At 42.1% G+C, this 22,293-nt stretch overlaps 4 protein-coding genes across 10 annotated transcripts in view; 1 reads left to right on the plus strand and 3 right to left on the minus strand.

Moving 5' to 3' along the window:
• The window catches only part of LOC127362872 (protein jagged-1b), a 45,226-nt gene extending 37,079 nt beyond the window's left edge, over window positions 1-8,147 (minus strand). For both annotated transcript variants that reach the window (XM_051399121.1, XM_051399120.1), the window contains exons 1-2: window positions 6,965-8,147; window positions 2,049-2,378 (exon numbers count right to left, since the gene is read on the minus strand). In XM_051399121.1, coding sequence (XP_051255081.1) covers window positions 2,049-2,378; window positions 6,965-7,123 — 489 coding nt within the window. In that variant the 5' untranslated portion in view covers window positions 7,124-8,147. The remainder of the gene's footprint in view (window positions 1-2,048; window positions 2,379-6,964) is intronic.
• Window positions 8,148-12,625: 4,478 nt separating this feature from the next.
• Window positions 12,626-15,167, minus strand: snrpa (small nuclear ribonucleoprotein polypeptide A). Of its 2 annotated transcripts, none has more exons than XM_051399140.1 (7): window positions 15,024-15,167; window positions 14,620-14,700; window positions 14,331-14,503; window positions 14,063-14,239; window positions 13,450-13,626; window positions 13,257-13,345; window positions 12,626-13,168 (listed from the first exon to the last, which is right to left on the minus strand). In XM_051399140.1, exons 2-7 carry the CDS (start codon window positions 14,690-14,692, stop codon window positions 13,009-13,011), a joined length of 849 nt encoding a protein of 282 aa, XP_051255100.1. In that variant the 5' UTR covers window positions 14,693-14,700; window positions 15,024-15,167; the 3' UTR covers window positions 12,626-13,008. The 2 variants fall into 2 exon arrangements, with proteins under 2 accessions (XP_051255100.1, XP_051255101.1); XM_051399141.1 differs by lacking the exon at window positions 15,024-15,167 and adding an exon at window positions 14,892-14,990.
• On the plus strand, window positions 14,475-20,014 carry actmap (actin maturation protease). 4 transcript variants are annotated; one of them, XM_051399133.1, is made up of 7 exons: window positions 14,475-14,543; window positions 15,901-16,155; window positions 17,145-17,213; window positions 17,396-17,520; window positions 17,895-18,024; window positions 18,104-18,174; window positions 18,997-20,014. In XM_051399133.1, the coding sequence occupies exons 1-7, from the start codon at window positions 14,479-14,481 to the stop codon at window positions 19,332-19,334; spliced, it is 1,053 nt and encodes a 350-aa protein (XP_051255093.1). In that variant the 5' UTR covers window positions 14,475-14,478; the 3' UTR covers window positions 19,335-20,014. The 4 variants fall into 4 exon arrangements, with proteins under 4 accessions (XP_051255093.1, XP_051255095.1, XP_051255092.1 ...); XM_051399135.1 differs by lacking the exon at window positions 14,475-14,543 and adding an exon at window positions 15,510-15,610; XM_051399132.1 differs by lacking the exon at window positions 14,475-14,543 and adding an exon at window positions 15,556-15,635.
• Window positions 20,015-20,171: 157 nt separating this feature from the next.
• The window catches only part of itpkcb (inositol-trisphosphate 3-kinase Cb), a 17,707-nt gene continuing 15,585 nt past the window's right edge, over window positions 20,172-22,293 (minus strand). For both annotated transcript variants that reach the window (XM_051399123.1, XM_051399122.1), the window contains exon 8: window positions 20,172-22,286. In XM_051399123.1, the coding sequence (XP_051255083.1) occupies window positions 22,077-22,286 (210 nt within the window). In that variant the 3' untranslated portion in view covers window positions 20,172-22,076. The remainder of the gene's footprint in view (window positions 22,287-22,293) is intronic.

The following is a 22,293-nucleotide window of genomic DNA, read 5'->3' on the forward strand; positions in this document are numbered from 1 at the left end:
GATAAAGCGGGTCTTTCAGCCCAAAAAGAACTGACGCTGCCACTGTGTGTCCCAGCTCTCCCTCTCTCTCTCTCTCTCTCTCTCTCTCTCTCTCTCTCTCTCTCTCTCTCTCTCTCTCTCTCTCTCTGTCTCTCCCCCTGCAGCCCAGCCCGCCCTCCAGCCCGGCCCTGAAACTGATCCAGGTAGCCTTTCTGATGGAGAACTTTCTCACACTCGTACCTGCCAATCACACACCTCCCAAATGTATAGGAGGACACAAGGAAAGTGTGACACTCGCACACAGAAACTCACACAAAAGCAAACTGTACACAGATAAGGCAAGATAATTGGCTCTGGGACAGGGAGTCTCACAGGTAAATGGGCTGATACTAATCAAGAAGAAGAAACCTAAGCCAACAGTATGTTACATTCTTGTGTGTATGTGTGTGACTTCAGGTCAGTGTGGATATATTAGTGTATGTATTTGAAGCTTCAGTGGGTTTTGTGTGATATTAGAAAACATTTTTACAACACAATATGAATAGAATTAGAGCAACAAGGCCTTTTGTTGCCATTTCTGTAATACTTTCATTATGAGAAAGAAGTCAACCATGCTGGAAGCGATAAAAGGAACAAAACAGAATGAAAAGACTGCAGGAGGATTTCTTTCACTGTGAGAGAAAAACAAAAAAAGCCTCTGCAATCCCTAGAAAAATTGTGTCTTTCTCCTCCGTGTCCTTGCCAGGTCATTTTAAAGGGATTCTCTCCCATTCTGGTTTCATTGATAAACAAACATTAATTGCTGAGTCCAGGAAAGAAGCAAGTAATGGGTGATGATGGAGGAAGTAAGAGCTCTTATTCGCTCACTGCTGCTTCTCACTTTTCCTCATTTGTAAGGATTTCAAGACACTTAGGGCTGAAATGTGTTTCCGTTGCCCTTTAAAATGCCAATTTGAAATGTCAGAAAATAGTAAAAAATATACTTTACAATTTCACAGAACCTAAATTGATGTTTTCAAAGTGCTTGTTTAGTCTGATCAACAGTCGAAATTTAAGCTTCTTCCTGCATAATTGGGGAAAAGGGTGGGAGAGAGGGAGGACTGGGGGAGGAAGGAGAAAGGTGGATTGAATAATCGATATCTCTTCTTGGCCTCACTTGCTCTCTGTTGTGCTAATGGCAGATTAATTGGTCTACTCTTTAATGAGGACGCAAGATGGAGCAGCCAGCAGTGTGATGTTTGATCGAGACGCAGATTGTTCGATACACCCTGAAGAAAGCAACACAAAACACCAACAGTTTAACTTCTGTGCAGAGAGTTTAGGAGGAAAGAAAGAAAGTAGCATTATGGAAATGTGCAGAGAAAGGAAAAAAATAATGACATACACAGGAATGCCACTAATTATTTTAATTCTAAATTAATCTCCCGATTATTTTCTCTAGTAATTGATTTGACTGACTCAAAAACTCTATTATTAACTAAATTATTTTAAAATAAATTTCAATAAATAAAATAATTTAAAAAGCAGTAAATGCACACATTTGAGAACCTGGACCTTGAAATGTTTGGCATCTTCGCATTGAAAAATTATTTATAATTAAATTAGTCACTCATTAATCTTCTGTTAATCAACTAATCAATAAATAAATGAATTGTTTCAGCTCTTGTATGTATTATTAAGTAGAGTAGTATAAGTCATAACAAAGCATCTTATTTTAGAAGCTCTTTGTATGTTTTTTTTGTATGTAAAATATTAATTTGTAAAGTAACTAGTCACTAAATCTGTCAGATAAGCCTTAGATTAACTTGGGGATTTGAACAGATAGTGTGATGTACTATATATAAATCAATGAAGGTATTCTGGTCATTAGGTTTTTTCCCATGTCGTCCAGCCTTTCAGTACGTCCACCAATGGAGAGAGAGAGAGACAGGAAAGGTGTAAAAGCATGTGAGCCTGAACTCTGTCATTGTTATTCCACTCTAGCTGCAGTTTGAGTGTATTGTTGTACTTGAAGCTTAGCCTGTTCCCTTGGTAACCATAGTGATAACCAGCATTGCCCCTGTACTTACTGGCCAGGCGTATTTGAAGGGAATGACAATGTGTCCATTAGTCCCATCCTCTCCTCCTCCTCCCCCATCGTGTCCTCGGTGGCGGAGCGACTGGGAGTTTCCACCCAGTATCCCAGTGCTGCCGGACCCGAAGGTGCAGGTTCCAGTTGGGACGACCCGGGCCTGGTACTCCTTGAGGCAAGCATGGAAGTAAGTGTCACATTGGTCCCTGGCTGAACAGCGCTGCCCCCCAATGGCCTCGAGGTCGCAGCAGTTTCCAGTCTGCAGAAGTCCGTGCGGGTTCTGGAAGTGACGGATCTGGAGCTCAAACATCCCGACAGCACACACAGTCTGAGTCCAGAGAGAAGAGAGAAGAGAGAAGAGAGGAGAGAGAGTTAATATATATCCTGTTTTTTAATAGGCGCAGTGCAAGGAAAGATTACAAGTTCTCACTGGTATGGATGCAAAAAAAACCAAAAGTGACCAGGTGAATTAAATTGAAGGGTAATTTAAGGTTGTGTGGACTTTGAAATCACCGCACTCTGCACACTTTAAAGTTTGTCTATCTGAGTGTGCCTGGACATTTAAAATAAAATTAAAGGGCTGTGGAGGAAGCAGAGGTTGTGGCTAAATGATACTGCACAATGATGCTGTGTTTTATCTTTTTATGTTGGTTAAAACGAGGAGGTGCTACAGACAAGGAAAGATATAAATACTAATTTCAAACACACAGATGAAAAATAAAGTAAACACGCTCGTGAGCTCTCTTGTCTCTTGACAAGCAGAAAATAAGCATATTTACCAAAATCTCAAACAATTCCTCTAACTTGGGTGTTTTTGCTGTCATCAGATTGTTAAATAGACAGTTCACCATAACGTTATTGAGATATCGAGCCTTCTCTCCAATACAATCACCGCAAAGCACAAAAAAAACTCAACAGCAATAACTCTCTCTACAAATATATAAACAAATATTTTGGGGTGAATTGTCCCTTTAATCATTCAGACCACAAAAACACTAAAACAAGATGGTAGTTTGCATGTCCTTACAGCTTTCAACAGTGAGGACACTAACTCCCATATTGGGCCCCTAAACTTCAATTGATGGTCTGGCAACTTTTGTAAAGAACCACCTTTTTTACACAAAATTTCACTTTAAAGGAAAAAAAATCTGCAAAGTCATTAATGACAGATAAACACGACCAAAAACCGGGAAGAGAACCAGAAATCCTTCACACCGTCTGTCCCTTGTGCCCAATTTAGATATCTCATCCGAAGACCTTCATTAGTTAAGATAGATAACAGGTAGGAAGTGCCTGATAAAAACATCACAGATAAAATAATAAATAATAAATGAGTGTGTGGTGTTTGAAGAATGTTTGAGAATGGACGTTGGATGTTTCTGTCTCCTGCATGTCTCCTCTATATCATCTGTTAATTCGTTTGTTAGTATGAGTGAGAGAAACAGAGGACAAAAAAGAAATGAGGACTTAACTTTGACTCCTAAAACTCAGCCTGACCTCCAAGAAAGGAAAAATCACGGACAGATACCCCATCTCTCCTGCCATATAATCCTGTTTATCCTTCAACCTCCTTGTCTTTCTTTCTTTATGTGTCACCACCACTCCCTTCTTATTTCTCACTCTCTCTTCCCAGGGGACAATGACACTGAGAACCAGCTCGCACTCTTCCTTCTCCTTCCTTCTTTCTCTATCTGGGAACAAGCTGTAACGCTCCTGTCATTTCTCTCTGTGGCCATCAGCTCTCTTCTGCATTGTTGCCATTCTCCTTTTCATCTGCCGCCCTTTCTTTTCTCTCTGTGTTCCCTCCCTGTTTAAAGATGGGTGGAGGGGACACACACATACACACACACACACACACACACACACACACACACACACACACACACACACACACACACACACACACACACAGTAGAGTTAACAAGACCCCCTGAGAGTCTCGGAGCACCAGGGTCAGGTATGTGCGTGCATGCATGTGTGTGTGTCACTGTGGCAGAATGAAACAATGGTTTTGGCATCTTTCAACAACTGGAAACACAATAAAATAAAGCCCCCTGTTATCTCAGTTTGCCACGAAATCTCCACTGATGAATAAATCTGAATAATTCACACGCTTTTTGGCATTTCTGCACAAACATAGAACTTAATGATTGCTCATTAAGTCCAAGAAACAGAAACATGTAACCCCGCCGGAGCTACACGCATGATAGTGGACAGAAAATCACCCCGACCAACAAGCTCTCGTGTTTCGGCTGTCTTCTGCCCAACGGTGAGCCAGAATCTCAGAATCTCAGTCGCCCCATTGTGTTTGGCTGCGTGTCCCTCTCCTGCCCCTGTCCCTGAGCTGGGGGGGGGCTGAGGGGGTGAGGGGGTGAGGTAGGAGGGGTCAGGGGGATGGTAGAGAGGAGGGGGCTGAACTCGTCTACATCAAAAGGTTTGTGGAGATACAGTGGCGCTCATCACTCTACATCCTCCTTTCTTCCTCTACCTCCTCTCGCTGCCCGAGCCATTCCCTGCATACCAGCATTTCAGCGCTCAGTCTGACCAGAAAGAGAGAGTGAGAGAGAGAGAGAGAGGGAGGGAGACAGAGAGAGATCCAAGTCGAGGCTCGGACCATCTCTGCAGGAGACCATTGGTATTTAAAGGATCACTACATCCAAAACTCAGGGTGGCTCACAACAAACGCTCTCCATCTAAAGACTTCAAGACAGTTGTTGGTTAGTACCTGAACTCTGTTATAACAAGAAGAGGAGTACAGGGTTAAAGGAAGAGTTTAACCCATCAAAATTTAGTAATAAAACTACATTTTTCCTTTTAAACAAGGAGATGTAGTGTGGCTGAGTCAGCTGTAGTTCACACCAGTACAACACCAATTGTACAACGCAAACAGAAGTAATTCAGTCTTACTTCTCGATATGTTTTAAATATCAAATATATTTCAAATATGACGGGGTTATTCCTTGCTACAGTTGAATGGAGAGATTCTTTGTACTGATTATCTGCACCAACGCATTATTGCTTTCAAATATCATTTTTGTCGCACTTCGAATGGCGTTGTTGTCAGCAGACACTTAATGGGCAACAATTTTGATAATCATCGGATCATTTAAATATTTTTTCATGGGTAATTGTCAAACAAATTTCTCCTGCCACTCAAATGTGAAGACTTCCTGCTTTTCCTTGACTTATATGACAGTAAACTGACTATATTTGGGTTTAGAATTGTTTGTTTCTACAGATTTTCAGATTAATTTATGATGAAAGTATTATTACCACAGCCACTGAGCTTCAGTATCTCAACACCTCAGCAAAACACACTAAAACATAACTTTGGGTGAACTTTCCCTTTAAGACCAAAATGTACTACCAATTGATTCAGAAAATAATTTTTTTCCAGTAGTCTTCTCTATAACTGGAAGTAATTTGCTTGTTAAGACTATGACAAATACATGCTCTGTTTTATGTGAAACAGCTTTAAAAAATTCAAATCCAGCTTTGATTCTTCCTTTTGAAACTAGGCGAATGAAAATGGTTTTATAAAGCTGGAAATCACATTGTAACAGTATTCCCAAGACTCCTACTACACTGCAGCATATTGGGAGTCTTGGGAATAATAAAACTGGACAATAGACGACATGAAGTGACCACTGGAGTCAATCACCCTCACTTATGAATCACTAAGTAGGTCTGGCAATGTCCTGATGAACATGGACTCCTGTCCTCTGCATTAATAATAGTCAGCAGCAGCAGCAGAGGACCCTTAGTGTGTGTCTCACACTGCAGTGCAGTTGGAGAATGGAGGGAGTGGAGTGTGTTGTTCTTCAGCTGTGAAGGGGTTGCAGAGGTGCAGAGAGAGACACGCAGAGTTGCCCGAACGTTCAACATTCACACGCCCCGGAGTTTATTCGGCTGTGGCCCCGGGCTCCACACACACCCAAGACACAGATGCTGGATGTGAGCTCAGTGTTTAGAGAAAACACACACACACACACACACACACACACACGTTCACACACTCTGGAGCACCTGTGGGCCTGTTCTTGCTACTGCTGAGTGCTGTCACACATCATAGGCATCCTGATCGGCCGACAGCTGCTTGACAGCTCACAGGCCAAATGAGGAAAAATATTCAGTGGTTTTGCATCCATAATGCTACAAACAGCTTTCCCAGAATAATTTATAAGTTATTACAGTGACCTTTGAACTCTGCTGTCATCTATAAAGCATTATAACACACAGATGGAAGTCTGCTTCCATGCAACCATGAATCAGAGAGAAATCAGAAAGTGGCATTAAATTATACATAAAAAAAAACAATGGACAATGAACCAGCAGGCAAACGTGCCAAAGATGCAGGAGAAAAATGCAAATGCAAACTCATTTACCAGTGAATAGGAGTGGAAGCTGAGGGTGTGTAGGGGGTAATTAAGGTGTTATTTGTCCTCCAGTACCCCAAGAATTCAGGGTTTTAATTACGACTGAAATCCCCGAAATAAATCATATGCAGCAGCTGCAAGCTGTTATTATGTTTGATTTGTGAGTTGTCCGCCTCATTATACTCTGTTTGGTACAAACAGTGACATCCTTTTAATAAATAATGTTTTGTTATAATAATCTTATGCCAACACATATTTCTGTTGTGATATTTGCACCACATGACTCTAAAACAGGATTACAGTAGTTCTCTGTTGCGTGGGATAATAGACACCATCGGGCTGAAACAACAGGTGGGCACAGCGCCATGTAGGAGCAGAATGAGGGCAGCACAAAGAGGGAAGGGACAGTGCGTGCGGACTCCATTATTGACTGTTTTCACGCAGCTGTGGTAAGAAATACAGGATAAACCAAAGTTAAAAGTCAGTCTCGGGGGTTTAAGGACATGCCGCCCGAAATAGCACTTAATCGGTGGCTTACCTGCGGTTGTATCGTGAGCGCGACGAGAAAAATCACAGCCCGCTGCAGGTGGAGGTGTCCCCGGTGTCGGTCACTCCTCATGTCTGGCCTCCCGGTGATCTTTCCGCTCCCGTTTGTGGGATCGAGCCGAGTTACCCTGTGCGCTCTTGTGCTCTCCATCCCTGCGTCAAGGGGTTGGGGACCGTGTTGTGCGCTTTGGCGGTGGTGGTGTCCCCCTCCTCCTCCTCCCTCCCTGCGTCCGTCCGTCCGCCCAGCTCTCCTCCTCTCCGGTCTTAAACCCTAAAACTCCCGCAGAGCCACTTCATCGCGTCCAGGTCAGAGAAACCATAACTGCCCCTGTTTCCGCTTGGATTTATCCCCCACAAACACTCACAAACACACACCTGATCACCCCCTTGTCGCTGTGTCCAGGGTGGATTTCCACTGGGAATGACACATGCACACAAACACGGCACATAAACACACTCCCCTCGCGCTGTATTCCTCCCACCACCTTGCGTTAAGAGGCTTTAAAGGTCCAATCTGCCGGCTCACTTGACTTGAACTCTCATCCCAATTAGCTGACACTCTCTCTCTCTTCTCCCTTCTTCTTCAAGCCTGATCCACGCACAAAAAATCTACCCAAAAAAAATCCAAATAACATCTAGCCTATATTCATCCACTTTTGCGATGAGTATGTTGGCGATGCAGCCGCCAAAGTTGCGTCTCTCCAACGGAATGATTTCACTTTGCGCTCTTCTCATCCAAGCGGCTGGTTGGTCATTTGTTAACTCGATACGAAGCCCGGTGGCGACACAGTCTGTGTGGGAAACAATGAGGGAGAGAGAGAGAGAGAGAGAGAGAGAGAGAGAGAGAGAGAGAGAGAGAGAGAGAGAGAGAGCAGGGAGGGTGTGTCCTGAGGCAGGGAATATCCGTCTTTCGGCTCCTGTCCGGATGGTTCCTAGTGCGCACCAACGCGCTCATCCCTTTCTCTCCCTCTCTGCGCACACTGAGCAACCTGCGCACCAACTTTCTCTTTAAATTCTACATATGTCACATTTACGCACGGGATTATCCTGAGTGTGTTTCGGTTCTCCTCTCTAGATTTTTTCTGTTTCCTCACAGGTACCTCACTGGTTCCTCTGTCCAGTTTCAGGCATCTGCTCACTTCACAGCTCCGCCGCTTCCTCACACTTTGCTCGAGTGGCCTCTTAATGGGGAAGTGTCTATGGGTGTTTGAGGCTGAAGCCCTCCATAATTAAAATACACACATACATCGTATGTTGACAGAAAAAAGCCAGAAAACAGACACAAAACTGTTCGTCTGCAGCCACTTTGAAAAGTGTTTTCTCTTAAAGCTGATTCGCTATTGCTCACGGTGATGGCACACGTAGCGCAGGTGCCCGGACGCCCCTACCTGCAGACTGATTTCCACTGAATTGTAATCGTCATGCCCACATTAATGATTAAGCTTGTTCCGACAGCTGCCGGCCTCTACTGTATGCACATACCGATGCTAAATCACGCCGTCGGCTGCAAAAACTACCCGGGTGAGCGCATTAATATAAAAGAGAATTGTAGGCTGGTGTATAGGCATCTTTTTGAATATTGGCACCGGTCACATGGCATATTTTCCACATCTGACTTCCAGTGCTCGTCTTTTCGGATCCAAGACCTCCACACAATGTACCTTCTTCATCGAGGAGAACATTTAATGAGATTCTGCCTCCCTCCTCCTCCTCCTCCTCCTTCCTACATCTTAAGGTCTATCCAGTACGGGCTTGTTGCTCAAGAGCTTCCCTGACAACCGCTGGTGTTTCCGCGGCCTGGCACTCTGCAGTGACCCCGGAGCAGAACAGAGGGCTCTTGAGGAGCACAGAGTTGATTTGCATAGAGGAGCAGTGACCTCCAAACATGAGCTGAATTCTAACCAACCATCCGGAAGCACACAGACATTAGTGGGTCTGCTCAGAGGCGGCTGTGTGTGGATCACCTGAGGAAGAGTCACCAGAAATCTGCAACCTCTAAACTCTGTGGGTTTCCTCACCTACATTGAAGTCTTGAGAGTTGTGTATTTGGCACCATCTGTTGGACACATGTGTCCTCTTGGGAAGAGCTTTTAAGTCAATGACAGCTTTCCTATTTTATATTCTTTTATTATTTTTTTGTTGCTCTAGGTGTACTTTTTCTGCCCTTGTGCAACTGTAACACATTAATTTTCTCTCTGGCAAATCAATAAAGGCTTTCTTTTAATCTTATAAATATTTAAAGATAATGACAATGTTGTCCCTGTGGTTTAGTGGTGTAATAAAACATACCATATAAAACTGTATCCCAGGTTTGATTCTGGTTGAGAACTGTTGTTGCATGTGACCCTCCCCATGTTTTCCTGCTATTTCTAATGTAAACTGTGTCCGTCAAATACCACTTATCACTTTTGTATCAGTGTGTTCACTCTTTATTAAAGCCATGACGTTAAAACTGAGTGAAATATTTAATATTAATACATCACGTGTTTCAGATGACACACATTTGCACAAATTTCAGAACAGCTGATCTCGATTTAAAAATAAAGCTCGGGGCTTTTGAGCTCTGTTTAACCACAAAGCATGAGTTTAAATGAAGGAAGTGGGTGAGTAGGGTTTAAGGGGTCTTAATGGGTTTCTGGGACAAATGTTGACCCTTCACAAGTGGCACCACTAGTGTATGATCTCCCCCCTGGTGCGCCTATGTTAAAAAAAAAAAACCTTTTTGGTTCCTCTATGTAAAACACGATAAAGTGCCCTATAGGGTGCTCATCTGAACCCAGACTAAGCTGTTTCACCATAAATGCCTCACAACTTCCTGCCTGCTGGTGCCCCTTAAACAGCCCACCACTGGCACAGACAGCATTAGAAGTGAACTTATGACCACCAATGACAAACAACACACATGCCACAAGCCCTTAGATGTCAAACAGAGCCCACGGATGCAGATATGCATCGTCACAAGCTGATATGGTCTTTAGGGGTGATTTTTGATCTCATTGTGACACTGACGGACAACTCCCACACATTACCCACCGGATCAGTTGCTTTTCAGTCCCTGCAACTGAAAGATCACTGTGTTGGTGAATGAGAAGGCGCTAGGCATGTTGCCAAGAGCTTGCGAGACGTGCACACGCTCTCTCGCTCTCTCTCTCTCTCTCTCTCTCTCTCTCTCTCTCTCTCTCTCTCTCTCTCTCACACACACACACACACACACACACACACACACACACACACACACACCCTGGTGGCTAAGGTCAGTGCTTTCTCAAGGCAAAATAAGGGAGTGTGGAAAGGCTTGGGAAACTACAGAAGAATGTGCATTTTCTGTATACACTGTTGAGCTGACCTGAAGACAATTACTCAGGGCACAGTTTAAGTCCACAACAGGGAGGCCCTGTGTGCGTCGGGCACAGTTGATAGTGCAAGTCTAAATTGAGCTTTTCAGGCCTAATTCACACATCACTCTGTCCCACACTCATGAATCCAGCCTTTGAGAGGAGGAGGTGGTCCTTGTTGTTGGCATGTAATTACTCTGCAAACCTAGAGTACGCAAAGGCTGCGAGGGGCCTTCAGGGATGTGCTGCTGAAACATACAGCAGGCATTTACTAATTGCAAACCCCAGACAATTGTGAACATTTGAGAGATTGCACCCATTTAGATATTTGTTTAAACACAGTCCTTATAAAACATAATCATAACTCAGAGTATTTCACTCTACTTTATACTTTTACTTCACATCACAGAAGTTTTTACTGCATTTATCTGACAGCTTTAATTTGCTTTTCAGATTATAATTTGTAAATGAGCATATCAATCATTGGCATTGGGCCAGTCTGCCTGCATTATGAGAACTTTTACTTGTAACTGAATGTTTTTACACTGTGGTGTTGGTACTTACAGATCCCCTCCAGATGTGTATAAAGACAAATAGTCTGCTTGGAGAAATAATGTGTGTCTGATAGATGCAAAAAAAAAAAAAAAACTGTATAATGTTCACACTAAAACCCTTAAAAAGACATCTACTCCTTCCGCCTCATTAATAAAATGCAAGATGTCTCCTACTTCACTGTAAAGTCCATTCTTAGTGTTTGTGCACCGGTGGCTTCAAATATCTGTGTAGAACCTATTAATTTTAATCTTATTTGTTAAATTAATGTTTTATATGAACACCCAAAGCCAGAAATGACAGATGAAACTTGATTTTGTCTAATTAGTGTTTCTACACACATCAACACTAATGCAGGTGTGTTCCCATAACTGAACAAATGAATTCACAATTAAATTATTAAGCCTCTAATTCATTGTCAGTCGAGCAGTTCCAGCGTTTACAACTCAATGACAGAGCAAAAGTTTTTCTTCTCTGGTTTCTGAATTACTCGAGGGTAAAAAGCCATTAAGCCTTAGACCAGAAACAGAGGAAGGAAATGCTACGATACAAAAAATTGGCAAAGCATGATGGCTCAAGATTAGCCATCAAACGATGTAATCTGATTGATTTAAAAAAAGAAAAATTAATCTGCTTCTGGTTTATTACACAAAGAACAGAGCAAAAAGGACAAATAAAGATAAAAACGGTTTGTTTGGGCATGTACTGTGTTCCTCAATGCACAAATTGAAAGAGACTCTAATTAGTTTACTTCACAAGCAGGAGGGATATGAGGATTTGTATGGAGGCCTACGATGCTTTGAACACAGCAGTAAGAGTTGGACTATTTTCTCATAAATAAAAGGTCTAATGGAATATTTTATTTTTTTCTGAGGACAAAAATTCCAATTTTCTACAAAGACTCAATTTTGTGAAGAATGTGGGCGCAATGTAACATCAGCATCCTGAGACCGAGTCCAGCGGAGGACTATTGTTGTCTGACATCAATGACCTTCTCTCCGCTGCTGACTAATACAGACGATTCCAATAATCAGCTTTGTCCTACAGAGGGCTGAGAGTTTGCCATTTTATTGTTCAAGATGGGCTCCCCTGAAGGCTATTTCACAAAAACAGAATTCAAATATCTAGAACAAAAGTGAGGCTTTAGTGTAGTCAGTGCATCCTGTTTTTCTGTTTGCGAAGCCAAGGTGAGGTGTGAATTTTTGTTAAAGAATTAAGATTCCTAATTTTAAGATTTAAGGTGAATTTGTTTATTATAACTTCCGGTTGCATCATATGTTTCTTATTGTGGAGACTTTGAGTGCAGCAGTACTACTTTTTGCTGTATGGCTGCAGGTAATGTTGGATTTACTCTTTCAAACAATATTTGAACACTTACTTGGCATTTAAGTTAGTTTTGAGGTTTTAAAACCAATATTTGCAACAATGAGTGAGTTAAATTAGATATTTTAAGTGAGTTGGAAACAACCACTTATTCAGTTCCTGCAGCTTAATGTAATAAATAAAAAATAAATGAGTATATACACCGTCTTCGTAAATGCAATATAAGAGCAAAAAGTGATGGGAACAACATCAGTTGGATTGCTCAAGAAACTATTTACTGTTTAAACAGTTTAACCCATCCATCCATCCCTTTACCCAACTACTGCGATGCAACACACCGTTAACAACAGGGGCACAAGAAAGTAGGTTTATAGCACCATCTGTTGGCCCAGGATGAACTCACACTGCAACATAAACACAAAGAAGTGAGGAAGAGCACAGTCTCAAAGTAAGGTTTTAATTAAAAATAAAAAGCTCCAGGTACAATGTCTGGTAGACCAGACCCTGGGTGCAATGCTTCATCACAAACAGTAAAAACAAGCAAACCGAAAGAGATGACATGGATTTCACCAGCTGCGATACCGTCATGAACTTTTCTCAGTGGGATGAACAGTGTGACACGATAAAACAAAGCTTGATGCAAACAATGTATACTTACATGTAATCCTCGTAGAAGCAGAGAAAGGTACACCTCTCGTGCTGCAATGATCAGCAAATGTCAATTTTCTAAAAAAATGTTTCACAGTTTGGGTCACTGTTGAACATTAATAAAAAAGCTGTGTGTGTGTGTGTGTGTGAGAGCATGCAAGAAACAACGGTCTTGAGGTTATTTCTTAGCGAATGAGATCTTCATTGCGTTTGCCTGTGTGATCTTAAAGCCTTGCAGTGCGTCTCGTGCGGCACCGGCCTGCACTTCATTGTCAAACTCCACAAAGGCGATGTCGTGGCGACCAGGGACCAGACGCACCTCCTTGAACCCGGGGAACCTGAACACACAACAACAATACAGCCACATCAGCAATCCACAAACAGACAAATACAAACAGGAAATGCAGAAAAGGAGCTGGTACTGACTGGTTGAAGAGCATGGAGAGCATGAGCTCGTTTGTTTCCTCTGGCAAGTTGGTGAGGAAGAGGATGTGATTCGGAGGATTTTCTGCAACCTGTGAGGATGAAAGACGGTAGACGTCAGAATAAAACCACAAGGACAAAATTACAACATCAACAAGTGACAACGTGCTTGTTCAGAACGCAGGACACACACTACCTGCTGGGGCATTTGTCCAGGCATCTGTCCGGGCATCATCTGGCCTGGAGGCATGGCACCAGGGGGCATCTGGCCAGGTGCCATGCCCGGAGGAGGCATCATGCCAGGAGGGGGCATATAAGGCGGCTGCCCTGGCATGTGCATCATACGTGGAGCCTGGCTCATTGGAGGCATTCCCTAGAGGGTGAAGAACGGCAGATATGAGCGCACCAGTAGCTGTGATGACATTTTCCATGTATACACCTACATTTGCCTCTAACACCATCAATGAGCTCCACCCAAACCTGGGGAGTCTGCATGCTACTTTTTAGTGTACAGCATGAAAACTCACTGTTCTCTATCGTTAGATGTCAGTATGGCTATATCGAGACAAAGAGAGATGATGCCTCCTATAACTCTCTTATTATTTCACTCTTATCAATCTTAGCATCAGGTTTTTGTTACCACTTTGCTTAGAAACACAAATGAGACAAGAACTTGAAGAATCTTGGTGTCAGACCCAGTTTGGGGGGAAAAAAAGAGTTTGCTACTTGCACAATAACTTATGTAATTCTGTTATTAATATTAATTCTACCAAATGATTACCAACAAAACCACCTATTGCCCCACTTACAGGCATGGCAGCAGGTACACCAGCAACCATGGGTGCAGCAGCTCCCGGTACACCCTTCTTAGCTCCAGCTGTATCGGCTCCTTTGATCTTCTTCTTCTCCTTTTTACGGTCACGCTCCACATATGTGCCTTTCATTTTAGCTATGATGTCTGAGTCCATCTTGGCATACTGGATACGCTGCAAGAGGAAGAGACAGACCACAGTTTACATGTTACAGTGTCCTCTGTTAAGCTTCTTGGTGATCTGGTGTTCACTGCATTGGACCTACCATGGGTTTGTCATAGAAAGGAAATCCCTGCATGGATCTCAGAGCATTTGAAGCGCTGTTGACCTCTTTGAAAATAACAAAGGCTTGACCCTTCATCTTTATGTTTCGTGCGACCAAGATGTCCAAGATCTGTCCGAACTGAGAGAAGATGGCGTACAGCGACTTCTTCAACTCTGCGGGAACACAACAAAGGAGCGACCCCGTTAGTTTGATGTAAGAGGCTCTCTATCCGCGGTGTGTATTTAACTGAAGCCTGAACCTGAAGGCTAGAAGACGAAGATAAACTCACCATCTTTCTTGATTTTCTCATTCAAGTTGTTGATGTAGATGGTGTGATTTAGCCGTACGTCCGGAGTGGCCATCTTTTAACCTGTGGATGAGATAAAGGAACTTGAAATACTCCCTTTAAACCAGGTTGAAGCACAGGTTTCGACTGCCTGCTAAACATCTAGCTAACGTTAGCATTCAGCCATCCAACGTGAATAACGTTAGCCTAAAAGCTAACTACTAGCTACAGCTAAAACATTTCGCTTACTAACGTTTGATCCAGCTCGTACTTACGTCTGACTCCTCTTTAAGTCACAGAAAACATTTAAATAGATACCTAACTCTACAAATGGGTTGCAAAACGTCTTGATATCCCAAAATAAAGGTTATTTAACGCGATGTGATCGATGAGAAAGAAATACTCACCTCGGAATGATGAATGAAAGTCCCGGCCTTCACAAATCCCGTGCTCTGTTCTCGCGATAACAGCTACAAACGGCCGTTTCCGGTGTTACACTAAATTCTGTTACCCGACAGATTCAGTGGAAACATTTTTTTTTTTAATCATAGTTTCTGCATTTTGATAGCTGCTGTTAACAAACACGGTGCTACTATAGTATTGACACAGGACCACACTATTATATAGCCGCGATTAACAAAAATGGACCCCGTAGAAAGGCACAGAGAGGAAGTCAGATTCAAATAGCACAGGTGACAGAATGTGGTGTAACACCTGTTACTGTAAATATTACTTTAGCGCTCATTTGTCGCCTGTTTAAACCGTCTTTTTTTACATGTAGTGATACGCAGCAGTTACTCGGACTGATATAAATAATTTTAGCCAGCATTCATTTGGTTAATGTCATTTTTACCACAACATACAGTCGAGGGCGCTGTGACCCTTTACCGCTGGTGTGTGTGATCCTACAATAATTAGGAAGCAGAAGAAGAAAAAAACCGGCTGCTGCCATATATGGACATAACACCGGCGCTGTTAGCAGCTAGCCTTGAACGTAGGTGTAGAGTCGACCGTGTGAAGTATGACAAGCTCATTACTATTATTTGTGAGCGATAGTCGTTAACAGGAGTTACGTTGTTTCTTCCCAAACAGCTTTTAATGAAGTTGTTTGTAAGCAACAGAGCTTCTAGTTAAGTTGTGAGCGGTAGGAGACAGTGGGAGGTGGGCGGATATGGTTGTGAGTTACACTGCTGGGCGAGTGTGTCGGAGTCAGGAGCTGCTGTAACTCCCCTCTTTGCAAATGTGCACAAAATACTAACCCAAGCTTCTTCTGTCATTCAAAAGGAGCTCAGGAAAGATGTCACTGGAGTGCATTATGACATCTCCACCACCACCTCCTCCTCCTCTTCCTCCTGCTCTTGGACCACCTCCTCCTCTACCTGCTCTCGGACCACCTCCTCCTCCACCTGCTCTTGGACCACCTCCTCCTCCAGTCTCAGCCTCTTTGAAGAAGCTGTATCAGACTATAGCCAGTAGCAGGAGTCCTGTAGAGGGGGACCACACAGAGGCTCGCTTACTGCTCGGTCAGAGGGAGAGCAGGTGAGATTCTTAATGAGCAGACACCTCCTACTGGGTGTGTTGGCATATTTTACATAAAATGAAGTCTGCAGTCCCAACAACGGCTTAATTTCTGCACATGCAACTTGTTTGAAATCCTCATGAGCCAAGCAATGACTTCCACATCCAGTACCTGGTGCACATTGTCATGCTTCATCTCATTACATTACATAGCTGATATCTGTATCAGATGTTATAACTAGTTTGACACGTTTGAGCACACATACTCAATTTCCTGCAACAAATCTTACCTTTGTGAAGTTTGTGTTTACTTTTCTGTTGACATTGTCAGAGAGGCGTTAACTCTTTTGTTGGGTCAACTCTTTTGAGACTCTTTTTTTAATTACAAATGCCAAATCTTATTTTTATTCCAGCCTCTCAGCTCTAAAGATTTCTTGCTTTTCTTGTGTGTGATTTTCAGGTTTTTCACTGTCAAACTAAAAAGTAATTTAAAGAAGTCACCTAGGGATTTAGGAAATTGTGGTTGTAATTTTCTTACCATGATGTTGGAGCGGTTCATCGAGTAATTGAGAATCGTTATTGGCCGCTCTAGTGATGTTGCACTGGACTGCTTTATACTGGAGGGTATTCCTAATATTTTGTCCACCTCATTTACAGTACATAGTCGACAGTATGCAACACGACAATATATGTAATTCTGAACCAACACTTACCTCAAAAATTGAACAAAGTGAATATTATAAATCTCACAAAGAACAGATTTAAAGGTCTTTTTCACAGCTAACATTTGTACTTTTCATAGGATAGGATGAAAAGTACAGTTCTATTAACATTATTGATGTCTCCGTTCTATAAGTGTTCAGGACCCTGAAACCAAAGCAGCTAATGAAAGTGAGCCATCGTTAATTTATTATTTACTCCTGAGATTTTCTTACTGTAACATGAAAATGTCTTAATGTGTGTTAATGTAATAATGTGTATTTATGTTACACTGTGTTTTTGTGCTTCAGTTTTAGGAAGGACCTGCAGTGGATACTGGTGAACACATATGTGCCTTCACTCATCCAAGATGGTCCACAGTAAGTCAGTAATCTCAGTCTAAGACTTGTTAAGTCACACCTTGTATAACAATAATCAAACTGTTACCCCGACTGCTCGATGTACAATGGCTCTATTGTGATTCTAATTTGACCTGAATGCTTTTATTGTTTTTTTCTGTTGCCAAGGTGTGACTGTGAGTTTGTTATTAATTTACTTTTAGGTGTGGTCTGGTGGCTTTGTGGATGTCTGCTCACCTTCGTCAGCCACAGCTGAGTGTTGACATGGAAACTGTGGTTCAAACAGCATTGAGCAGGGGATACACGGCACAGGGTGAAATGTTTTCAGGTAACAAAAGTGTGTAAATGTTGTTGGGCCAGTGAGTGGTGCAGAAAATAATGGAACAAGAGGAAAGAGGGGCGTGTTTCTGTCATAATGTGTCACCCGTTTCTATTCAGGGGCAGCAGAAATCTTGTGAAAGCACAGCAAAATACATACATTGACTTCATTGAGTAATGCCAGAAGTGCAAATATGACATTAAACTCTAGAAACAGATGCTTGGTGTAATTTAAAAAAAGTTGTATAAGCAGGTTTGCAACTAAAAACTAGTTTCAGTATCAATTCACTCTTTAAGTGTCACAAGCAACTCAAATGCCATTTCACACTGTGTTGACTTTATTTTGGTTTCCTTATGTGCTCATTAAGATTTTTATATTGTCAGCTGAAAACATGGCCCTGCTGGCAGAGGAGGTTTGTGGCTGTAAGGCAGAACTGCTGTCAGGGGGCTTAAGAGGTAATAATGCTGCTACCATCATCACACACCTGTGGGGGAGACAGCCTGTTCTCATCCCGTATCCTACACCCAAACTAAACTGCCATGTCATGGAAAATTCATGATGACAGGACAAAATTCCTTGACAGTATGTACAGATATGACGAGGACTACAACCACGAGCCGTGCCAGCGCAGCGGCCACAGGGCGCACTGGGCAGTCGCTTCAGGTAAGACTGGATAGCTCGCTCACAGGAGCACCGTTTCATGAAGCTGGTTCACAAAATCAGGTTTTATTGTGTTTTGAATTCATCGAACAAACTGAACCGGGACTGTTTCATGAAGCTGGTTTTGAGCTAATGTGATACATCAAGTGTAGATTCAGAACAGACATGTTAAAACTAAACTGTATGTTTGAGGCCACAAAGCAACACATATTAAACCGAGTAAAATGTTAAAGCAATATAACTCACAAAATCATTGCAATAAACAGCAAAAGAGAACTTTTGGCAACATATTGTAGGAGCAGCAAATTCAGAAATAGAGATGAACTCAGAGATCAGCTGATCAGTTTATTGTTGCGTTCCTCTCGTATTTATGACATTGTGGGTTCAAGTATTGCTGAAAATGAACATACACGCAGATGTATTAGATGCAACATACTATTAAACAACTCTGATGCATAAAATGGGATCTACACGACAATAAGATAATCAGCATTCTTTAGAAACAAGTTCTGTATCAGTTGACTTGTGTTTCTGGTTTGTACAGGTAACATAACAGCCTCCATAGACTGAAAATACTCCTTAAATACGTTCTTTCACTTGCTGCATTTGCAGTGTAAATCCAATAAATTCATTTCTGTCATTACGTAACATGAACTTTACATGTACTGGAAACTGGCTCATGTTCACAGTGCAGTACTAAAGGGAAGAAAGGAACCTTTTGGGGGGGGAACAGATTGATTGTAACACTGGTTAAGCCTTAGCCTGACCAGGCTACAGGCTAAAAACATCAATATGCCACACTGTAACTATGTCTGTTCGTTCTAGGTGTTCTCCTGGGTTTGGAGCCAGGCAGCGTGATCAAAGAGCACACTCAACCTGATCCCACTCTACCCTGGCTCTCCCTCGCCACTGACAGCAGCTCTCCGTCTCCTGTCGGTAGCACAGCGGTTGAAGAGGTTTACATCCTGGCTAAGCAGGGTAAAAGCCTGCGTTACCAGCTGTGGAGTTTGGACAGCGTAGCTCAGAGCAACGATCAGCTGAAGACAATGGACCCTCAGAGAGCTGATGACGAGAGCCGGTATGTGGTTCCTCAAGGAGGGGTGGAAGCCGGGCTGGCTGGACAGGCTGTGTTGCTGCACACAAGGACACAGGAGCAGGAATGAGTGTGATGCAGGTTGTGTGGAGAACAATGGCTGTCATCTAAGACTCAGAAAACACTCTGATCTGTTGAGTGAACTCTCACGGTGCAATGTTACTGATACCAGTTCAACACATTTAAAGTTGGGTTTTGTTTTTACAGTTGTGGGTTATAGACAATCTGATGTGTGCCTGACATCCTCAAGTATTTGAATCAATCCAAAAGGGCTTCAAAGTGTTCAGTAATTATGCTGTTTTCAACAGTTCTGATGTTGTTATGGTTAAATGTTGTTACAATAGGAGATTATTTAAATTAGGTATCCACATATTCTGCTATACTGGGGTCATCAAGTCCCTTTAAGTCTCTTGTTTGCAAAGAGTGGTGTGGGCAACTTGATGCATGCCTTAATACATCATCAAAAATATTTGATTTACAGTGTTGCATCAATATGATGAGAAAAGCTAGATTCTTTTTCACTGGATAAACCAAAAACAGAAATTTTTATCTGGTTATTTTCAGTTTAACAATCTCCAGAAGATACACTTATCAGTGTACATTACTTTTATTTAAGTTGATAAACTGAATACAGTTTTTATGGAGAATTTAAATTTTGTCTTGCAGGTTTAAAATCTCTTGGTGCTTAATACATCACTGACTGAAAGGAATATATATATTTATACAGCAAATTAAATTCTTGATTCATTATTTTGTCATCTTGATTCCCTACCTGTAAATGTTCTGGTATATTCAGTAAAAGAAATGTTTAGACACTGAAACTAATGTCAGTTTGAGGTTTACAGAACTGAATAGTCTGAGTTGTGTGTGTTTGGAGAAACAAAGAGAACAAAAAACAAACTCCGAAAACTCTTATTTCCAGTTTATTGCAATCCATGACCTGGACAAAGCAGGGAATTAATATCAATTTTCACCAGTCTGTGTTTTGCGACTTTAAAATACACTGCCTTTTAAAAATACAAAATGTGGTTATGAATCCAGTTTTCTTGCTTACAAAGCAGCACCCAGTTCGAAAACCTGATAGTTTGCCATTTTACAAATATAAAGGATTTGTGGGCAATGAAATATAATACTTTGTAAACACTATTATTTCTGTCTCCCAGTAGGTTTACTTTTCAGAAATGAAAAAACCGCATGCCTGAATTTAAATTCCAATATGATGAAGTCAGAGATCTGCAGCTCTCCTGTAGAAAATGTGTGCTGAGTGAACCGCCTACGCACACACACACACACACACAAACAGTGCTGTGTGACACTGTTGAGGGACGACAGGAAGAATCGAGACTCTTATGTTCACCAACCTGCCACGTTCCCCGAATGCAGATGACAGATATGGTCATAAGCACTGACTTAATGTCTAAATATAACAATGCTTTTTCTTTGTAAACTTGCAGTCTTCCTGGAAACCTCGACTGTATTTAGTGTAGCTAAATTAGGTTTACTGCAGCATCCTCGTGTTTAAAAGCAATATTCTTGTGTTCAATTATTTATCACCCCTTGAATCTTAAGACGCATACACAAAATTTCCAGTTGTGTGAGTTGATACATCCGTAAAACCTTACAAAAGGCTTAACAGACTAATCAGTTTAATCAGGTAAATCCAGTTTCATTTCACCCTTGACACCACTGCTTCACTGTAAAACTCCCTGCTAATCCAAAGCAACACTGATCAAAGAGAATGAAGTGAGAACAGCAAATTGAATTCATGTTGAACTTCTAAATGTCTGCATCTGTAAACCCAGTACTTGACTGCTGCTTCCCATCTTAAGACACAGAGGCACTGCTTGATTTGTTCAATGGCTTTGTGAGGATCCATAGTGCAACAAATTCCAGACAAACATGGCTGCCAAGCTGCTTACTGTACAGTTAAATGAAAAAATAAAGAAACAAACTTCACTGCATTATCATACAAAAATCCAAATTTAGAAAACACTTTCTATTTGAAGTTAAACTTTGGGATTAGATGCAAATCAGTTTACACTTGGGTGAACTTTTTGGAAGAAAAACAGCACGAGTCCACTACACTGGAATGATCAAACAGCTCTTTCTTTAAAAATGCGAGGCACAGAAATTGTACAAACAAGGTAAAGGAGGTTATACCAAGGCCAAAAAAACATTAAATAAACTTGTATTTACACACTGAGTTAGTTAACACGTGGTCTGACCAGTGTTTTAGTGTTGCTGTGACATCAAAAGTGGTCCATGACAAAAATAAATCTCCCTACCCAATGCTCCTCGATGGCTGTTTAAAAGGGTTTCATATACCTCTGGGTCATGTGAGTGCAAAGAGCTACTCTGACCAACAGAGGGAGACGTTGAGGAGGGAGATGAGCAATGTTAAATACCTTTGCAGGAAGAACTGACTGTCAGAGGACTGTATTCTCTCAAAATAAGCCACAGTCCATGTGACAAAAGTTACAGTTCTGAATTAAATTGTCCCTCTTTCTACTTTTTGCCTCAACTCATCGCAGGTCATCTGTGCCCAAGTTCCACAAATGGAGCATAATGCGTGATGTCGGCCTTTGGCATTTTCCACATTGCAATAGAAATCCCAGGATTGTCTTCATCTTCTTCTTACACAGGTGCAGTTGGATAAAGACACTTGGATCATGGCGCGGGTCATGAAAAGTCATCAAACTGGGGGCCCTCTTCTGATGCTTCCTCTGTCAGTTTGTGTTTTCTCCTGATCTTGAATCCCTTCCACCATCTGGACACAGACTAATGTTTCACTGCAGTCTTCTGAGTCTCCCTCTCAAGGCGTCTGCGGGAGCATACTGCTAAAGATGTCTATGAGGTTGTCCAGTCCCCACAGGTAGCCGTCCTCCCTGTTGCCCTCCACCCAGGGAGTCCTGTGGTCCAGGGTCCGAGGGGTTGGCAGTGGAACCGTCTTCCCAAAGTCGATCATCCACACTCTGGCCTTCCCCGAGGCGTCGTGCACAAACAGCAGCGAGCTGCCCACGACCTGCGAT

The sequence above is a fragment of the Dicentrarchus labrax genome, unplaced genomic scaffold, assembly GCF_905237075.1.
Source record: "Dicentrarchus labrax unplaced genomic scaffold, dlabrax2021, whole genome shotgun sequence".
Classification (NCBI taxonomy): domain Eukaryota; kingdom Metazoa; phylum Chordata; class Actinopteri; family Moronidae; genus Dicentrarchus; species Dicentrarchus labrax.